This window comes from Ipomoea nil, unplaced genomic scaffold, assembly GCF_001879475.1.
Source record: "Ipomoea nil cultivar Tokyo-kokei standard unplaced genomic scaffold, Asagao_1.1 scaffold2845, whole genome shotgun sequence".
Lineage (NCBI taxonomy): Eukaryota > Viridiplantae > Streptophyta > Magnoliopsida > Solanales > Convolvulaceae > Ipomoea > Ipomoea nil.
The window spans coordinates 3,608,938-3,617,047 of NW_017619273.1; the positions used below are offsets into that span (position 1 = coordinate 3,608,938).

General features: G+C 34.8%; 1 protein-coding gene across 1 annotated transcript; it reads right to left on the minus strand.

Moving 5' to 3' along the window:
* Positions 1-2,486: 2,486 nt before the first annotated feature.
* LOC109160298 (receptor-like protein 12) lies at positions 2,487-6,043 on the minus strand. The gene is made up of 3 exons (XM_019308607.1): positions 5,010-6,043; positions 2,804-4,865; positions 2,487-2,516 (listed from the first exon to the last, which is right to left on the minus strand). Exons 1-2 carry the CDS (start codon positions 6,019-6,021, stop codon positions 2,806-2,808), a joined length of 3,072 nt encoding a protein of 1,023 aa, XP_019164152.1. The 5' UTR covers positions 6,022-6,043; the 3' UTR covers positions 2,487-2,516; positions 2,804-2,805.
* Between the last annotated feature and the right edge of the window lie 2,067 nt (positions 6,044-8,110).

Genomic DNA, 8,110 nt, shown 5'->3' on the forward strand with positions numbered 1-8,110 from the left:
GGTTTCATGTCTTTGTTGTGATCCATTGATTGATTCTTATGATATGAACGTATGTAATCGTTGTACCCTTTGATTGATACTTGATTAAGGTTATTGTGGAACCGTAGTCCTCTTGGTAATGATGATGATCTTATGTGACTATGATTGAAATTGGTGGTGTGTTATCTGCGCTTGGCTCATATGTTGGAGGCTATGTGAATGAAATTAATGGTACCCTCGTGTACTGAGAGTTCGACGGTATGTTGGAGGCTATGTTGGAGGGGGGGACGACGGTCCCTGGCGGTACAAGGTTGGACTCAGAAGTACAGGGTGACACTCGGAGGTAATGGTTAGAACTGAAATAAGACCGGGGGTAGTCATAAGGTTGGAACCATGAAACTTGTGACATGTAGTTGTCACTGTGGCATGTAGTTGCCGTTGTGTGAATGTGTATTCTTTGCTTATGAGCATGTCTGGATGTATTCTACTTTGTGATCAGTAGAATGCATCCTGAGTTATATTGTCTTCCATGGTTATTGTATTGTTCTTGTTGTGAGGGTGGTGATTTCCGTTTCCTTGAGAGTGTTTGATGAATCTTTGAAGTTGACTTCTCTCTTTGGTTTTGAAATGTATATACTGTATTCCGTTTCAAAATGGTTTTGCTTATACTTATCTATATATGTTATTTAACGCGTATTGATGGGTTACCAGCAAGATTCGTTGACCGGGTGTTATCCCCATGTTATTTTCCTTTTTCTACAGGTTTTGAGTAGAGGTTTGAGAGCGCTAGACATGGATCGATAGATAGCTTAGCTACCTTGTCTAGACGTTATGTTTTGATGGCCTGTGAGCCTTTTTAGCGGCTTGTGTGCCTTGACATTTTATGACTTGTTTGAATTGATTAGTTTTCCCGCCTGTGCACCTATATCTGAGATAGGTGTGGCATAACATACCCTGATTTTATATAGCTTCCGTTGTCTTATGTCTTGATGATTAGATGTTTGCTTGTGCATTTAAGTTTTAAAAATGTGGTAAAAATCGGGGGTGTTACAAGCTGTGTTATTCTCGCACTTTTGGACAACTGCTCAAAACAATCAGGTTTGGCCATCAACCTTAGTAAATCCTTGATTTATTGCTCTCCTAACACTTTGACAGGATCAAACGAAGGCTGGGAGATATGTCAGACATCCCCATTACTGATAAGGTGGGTAAATACCTAGGAATTCCTATCCTAAAAAAGGGTTTCGAAACATATATTCTTTTGGGTACATCCTGGAGAATATGAAAGGGAAACTCTCAGGCTGGAAGAGGGATTCCCTTAGCATGGCGGGGTGGAAAGTCTTAACTCAATCAGCTCTCGTGACGATCCCGGTTTACACAATGCAAGGCCTAGCTATTCCTAAAGGGGCTTGTGATAGCATTGATAAGATTTGTAGAGACTTTTTAAGGGGGGACTCACAGGAAAAGAAGAAAATTCACTTAGTCAACTGGAACGAGGTCTATCAACCCCAGGAAGAAGGTGGCTTGGGGTTACGGAAGGCGAAACACTTTAACGAGGTCCTCTTAGCCAAACTTGTGTGGTATATGTGCTCCTCCCCAGACAAGCCATGGGTGAAAGTCATGGCGGACAAATATATCAAAGGATGAGATTTTTTCTCGGCTCCAGTTCCCTCTAACAGTTCCTAGGCCAGGAAGAGCATTACCAGGGGTAGAAACACAGTCATCTTGAACGCAGTGTGGACGGTGAGAAATGGTCATTCCATCAATTTGTGGAAAGATTGGTAGTCGGAGGACCACTTTGGGTGCAATTAAAAGTCAAAGAACCAATTTGAAAAAAGACCATAGTCGAAGGTCCATTTTAAAAATTAACTCATTTAATATATGCATTCTAACATTTTCTAACGAATTGATGAACAATGTTTGTGTTAAGATGTTTTTATTGTCATTTTTCAATTCTTCCACAATTTTCTACCAACAACATCCCCCCTCTTCAATATTTATGTTCAAAGGTTTGATTATGAAAAAAACTAAAGAACTGAATAGAATATGTAACAATAGAAACTTAACATGATATTAAACACACATTTCAATAGAAATTTGTTCAAAATTTTGAAGCATGACAAATACAATAAATATGACATTATATTGAAAAATGGATAATAAATTAGATGAACATCAATTGCAAAATATATCAAAATCAACAATCCACAATACATAGCAGCTTCTCTTTTGCCTTTCAGGTTAGAGGAAGAAACTCCCTTCCAACATGTCAAGAGTAATTCACATTAAAGACCAATCACTACTGGAAATTCTGAAATTTCCGACCACCTGAAAGTGATCTTAAATCAAGTTGAAAGTCTTGTTCCGACCACTTTTGGTATCCGGAAAAACCTTTGTTGCTATTTCCGACCACTTTTTGGACTTTTTGGTATCAACTTAATTTAAGATCATTTTCAGGTGGTCGGAAATTTCAGAATTTCCAGTAGTGAATGACAAATACCTTCAACACACAATTGCACACTGACAATAGCATTGACCTGGAAAATGTGAAAAGTCCTGTCACTTTTTTAGCTAGCTTGTAAAAAAATAGGCATACATGGTAAGTAGCAGCAGCAGCAGTAAATAAATACATAAAAGAGAATACATTCCTTTAAATCAAATATACAAAATAAAATAAATTCACACACACACACACACACACACACACACACACACACACACACACACACACACACACACATATATATATATATATATATATATATATATATATATATATATATATATATATAAGCTATTTGTTGAAAGCATATTGAAAACTAACCTTTAATAAAAATAATCAAGTATTTCGTTGTAAGCCATCTCTAAAAATTTGAAGTACGCATAGCTCCAAGATCTTGCGAACAGTAGAATGCTTAATACTCCAATGAATCCAACAATGAAACCAGGCCCCATACCAGCATAGAACCACATGAAAAACTCATGGTCATCATCACTACTGGTTTTTGTATCATCATCACTACTGGTTTTTGTAGATTGATTAACAAAAGATGGTACGTCACTGGGGCAACCCTTTGAAAGAGGGGCACCACAAAGTCCTTCGTTGCCCATGTAAATGGATGGATCATTGAGGGTTTGAAGTTGACTTCCTGTTGGTATTCTCCCATATAAATAGTTGAATGATAAGTTCAAGTGGCTCAAAAAATTCAAGGATGACAAGCTTGGTGGAATGGGACCAAAGAGTTCATTTCTAGATAAATCAAGTGATTCAATTTTGCTCAAATCGCCAATAGTCTCCGGGATTGATCCACTTAGATTATTTCTAGAAACATTCAAGTTCTCCAATGCATGCAAACTCATTATCTCAACCGGGATCTTTCCAACAATATGATTCCCTGAAAGATCTATAGATATTAGGAATTGAAGGTTTTTAGTGTACTGCAATGTTAATCCTTTTATGACTTCATAACTTGCATCTTCATACTTTCCATAAGAAGATTCATTCCGATAGTATGATGGGTTCCTATCAGAAACCATTCCAGTCAAGTTTCCAAAACATTGCGGGATGCATCCTGATATGTTGTTATTTGCCAAATTTAACAACTGAAGATCATGCAGTTGACATAGTTGCAATGGAATATCCCCATAGAACTTATTTCTATAAAAGATAAGATATTTCAAACTCAATAATTTTTCCCCCATCCATGAAGGTATAACATCCATAAATTTATTTTCACTCAAATCCAAGATTATCAGACTTGTTAAATTCTGCAAGCTTGATGGAAGTTTCCCATCAAGTTGATTATTCTGCAAGTGGAGAGAGAATAATCCTTGTAGAGATCCCAATGAGTTTGGAATTTGGCCACTTAGATTGTTATTCCCCAAGTCAAGAACTTCCAAGCTTTGTAGTTTTCCTAAGCATGGAGGTATTTCTCCATATAACTTATTTGTAGATAGAGAAAGAATCTCTAAATATTTTAAACTACATAGCGACTTGGGGATGCCACCACTCAAATAATTGGTTGAAAGATAAAGATAAACCATTTGCATGTAACCTTCAACATGTGGTTTCAAGGGAAGTTCTCCACTTATCTGATTTTTAGAGAGATCTAATGCATAGGTATTCCAGAAAATTTTCTCGAACCAATATGGGATAGCACTTGAGATGCTGGCATTAGACATAAACAGGGATTGAACATTTCTTTGGGTACGAAGCCAATGAGGAAATTGAGGACCAATTTTGATGGATCCCATTGCTATGTCAAGGAGTTGAAAAGGAGGAACCCAGTTGGAGCTTACATTCCAAACATACAAATTACTAGATATGTACAAAGATTGAAGGTTACTGAGTTTTGAAAAGTGGAATTCAGAGAGGACACCTAGGAATGAATTATTAGATATATATAACCATCGAAGATTTGAAAGTTCACCAAGACTAGAGGGAACTCTACCACTAAACTTATTGTTACGAATATCCAGGTAATACAACATTGACAAATTTCCAAGTGACTCCATTATTGGACCAGAGAAGGAGTTTGAAGACACAGAAAGGACTTCCAGATTCTTATACTTGTACAACTGGTTTGGAAGTTGACCACTGAAATTATTAAACTCCAAGGACAATAATTTCAAACTATCTAATTGGCAATCAGAAAGAAATGTAATGGAGTCCGTCAATTTATTCATGGAAAAATCAAGCACTTGCAATCTACAAAGACTACCAATGGTATTTGGAATTGAACCTGTAAAGCTATTATCACTTAAACTAAGAGAGGTTAAAGAAGTCAAGTTTCCAAGATAATTGGGAACTGAACCTGCAAACCTATTATAACTTAAATCAAGAGAGGTTAAAGAAGTCAAGTTTCCAAGACAAATGGGAAATGAACCTGTAAAGCTATTATGACTTAAGCTAAGAGATATTAAAGAAGTCAAGTTTCCAAGATAATTGGGAACTGAACCTGTAAAGCTATTTAAACTTAAACTAAGAAAGGTTAAAGAAGTCAAGTTTCCAAGACAATTGGGAATTGAACCTTGAAAATTGTTATAACTAAGATCCATGAAAATCAATTTGTGAAACTTACACAACGGAACTAGTGTGCCTGTAAAGGTATTTACAGAAAGGTCAAGGACTTTTAGAGAGGCTAAGGGCTCAAAGATTTCTAACACGCTAGAATTAAGAGAGTTGTGGCTTAGTTTCAAATGCTCTAGTCTTGTGAGATTTGACAACCATGGAAGGTATGCAGAATCTAAACTATTCAAAGTGAGATCAAGGGAGATGAGAGAGGTGGAGTTAACATGTGAAAGAGGACTAGTTGTGTTGAGGTCACAAACAGCCAAATTTAAAGAAGATAAAGACACAAGTTTGTTGATTGTGCGTAACCAATCTTCACTATGCCGAATTGAAACCTGATACATGTTAAGACTTTTTAGGGAAGAAAGGCTAGCTAACCAGTCTAAGTTATCGGTAGCCAAATCATTATAAGATGGAACTATAACCAAAGCCTCTCCAAGGTGGAGATACTCTAAGCTTGAAAGATTTCCAAGATGAGTGGGAATATTTCCAACAAAACCAGAGCTTGAGATGTTAAGATACCTCAAGTTTTTGAAAGATCCAAAAAATTCAGGAATTCGGATCCCAGAAAAATTGTTGAGGCTTAGATCAAGGTAATTCAAATGTGTTAAGTTGATAAGAGAATGATTGATATCACCTCTCAAGCAGTTGTTGCTATAGTTTGATGGCAAACCATTGGACCAATATCTCTTAATATCATCATCATCTGGTGTAGTTGGGTTGTGCAAATCAAGCTTTAGGACATGGCCAGTTGTTGAGCTACAAGAAACTCCCTCCCATTCACAACAATCAAGACCGCTCCATGAAGAGAGACGGTTTGATACATCAATTAAGCTTTCCTTGAATTGGAGAAGAGCAATTCGTTCCCCTTCAACGCAACTTGCAGCATCATTTGAGTAACAATACTCAAATTTACAAATGAGCACAAGAAAAATAAGCACTAGCATAATATTATGTTTGGTATGTTTCATAGTGTCTCAAAAGTAAATACGATTTTTTTTTTTTTTTTGGAGTTCCTTTGAATTTTGTGTATGGAAGCAGCATATGTCAGATATATATATAGCAGCATATGTATGACGGTTCTTAATCTGAATTAATACTAGTCGTAATCGGTATCCAATAAAAATATGCTACTTCTCTGCTCATGTACTGCAACTTAATCTGAATTAATATAATACTAGTCGCTTTTGTTTTTCAAAAAAATAAAAATAAAAAAAAAATCTTATTTCATTCGACTTTGATTTGTAACCAATGAATATGATTGATTATGACAACTTTTATTCAAATCAATGAACATGAAAATAATTGCGGTGCATATCACACTGCAGTGCAACAAAATTTAAGAATATAACATAACATTAGCATAAATGACATGTTAAGGGATTATTTTGTGGTATAAATATAGGTGAGGTTCATTTTTTATTTGGGTCGGGTCAAAGTGGCTTCGGGTTCTGATCCAAACGAAGAAAATTCGATATATTATATGCTCAAAATGAATAATGGGTGAATGTGAATTGAAATTGAGTCCCAAATAGACCTATTTGAGTTTGGAAATGAAGGTGGAAAATGTTTGAATAAGCCTTTGTCCCAAATTGAAAAAAGAAGTGAGTTTGCACCACTGAAATATACAATACCCTTTTAGAAGAAGTTTGAATTGTATAAACTTAGAGGCTCCCTTGCGCGCAGGAATGCAAATCAAATCCTAGACTTAAGTGATCAAACATTCAGTTACACTAAGGGGATGTAGCAAATAAAGTTTTAAGAAAAGTGTAAGTATAACTTAAACTAAACCTTTAATTTTCTGTCCTTTCGTTTTGTGCTTGTTTCGGAAATTAATATTTTCATAATAAATTATTCTATTACAAAGTATTTTAATGATAAATGTATTCTTTAAAAATATTAAATATTTTGTTGAGTTGTTTTGACTTGAGATGCTCACTAGTCCAGTTGTTCTTCTGTGTATATTAAAGTTACAGGCGATCCTTGCTAATTGATAATACATGGCGTGATGGCATTTTGTACATAAGTATACATATTAGTATACTTAATATCAGCGGATCTCTGTTGTCTTTCGTAGCTATTTCAAATTTAATTTCGCGGTTTAACACTCAGATTATTATATTTTAGACAATTTTATACTTGTGAAACTCCATTTTAGACTATAGTATTTTAGTCTAGTTTTTTTTTTTTTTTTTTTTTTTTTTTTTTTTTTTTTAGTTTTCTATGTCAATTTACTCTTTCAGCTGTTGATTATGTTCTTCATCTCCATCACGCGGGCCCGGCGGTTTAAATAAGTATAAGGGAAATGGCACTTTTTCCCCCTATGTTATATACTTATAACACTTTTTCCTCCTCAATTATTTAAGTGGCTCTTTTTCCCCCTGAAATGTTAAATGGACATATTTACCCTTAAAATAAATATTTCATTTATTTTTATTCTCCAATAAATTATTACTATAATTTGGTTCAAACCAGATACTATAGTAACCAAACCAAAATATTCCAATTACAATTTATAATCAAAACGCGATATTTAGAGTTTATTAAAATCACGAACTGGAATGGGCGGTTCATGTTCCAAACTGAAAAAATAAAATACATTTATTGTTGAATTTAAACTATTTTAAAATAAAAAATAAAATTTTAAAATAAAGACGGTTCAAAATCGCGAACGGGATCCGGAACCGTCGGTTCATGATCCAGTTTTTTTTTTATTCTTAAATTTAATAAATTGAAATCCAAATATTGGGTTCTAGATCTGAATCATAACTGAAAACTTTTAATTCGATTGCTATAGTGTCTGGTTCAGTTCGAACCGAACCGTGGTAATCGCTACATATACGCAATAATTTGTTGGAGAAGTAAAATAAATAAAATGTTTACTTTAAGGGTAGAAATGTCAATTTAATATATTAGGGGAGAAAACCACCACTTTTAAAATAATTGAGGGGGCTAATGTGCTTACATAAATAATTGAGCGGGAAAAAGTGCTATAAGTATATAACATAGGGGGAAAAAGTGTCATTTTCCCTAAATAAAATGTTTACTTTAAGCGTAGAA

Excerpts from the sequence above, each read along its gene's own strand:
- LOC109160298 (XM_019308607.1), bottom strand. The coding sequence starts at position 6,021 with ATGAAACATACCAAACATAATATTATGCTAGTGCTTATTTTTCTTGTG. Across the intron at positions 4,866-5,009 it reads TAGTTATAACAATTTTCAAG|GTTCATTTCCCATTTGTCTT; the intron begins GTTCAATTCCCA and ends ATAGCTTTACAG.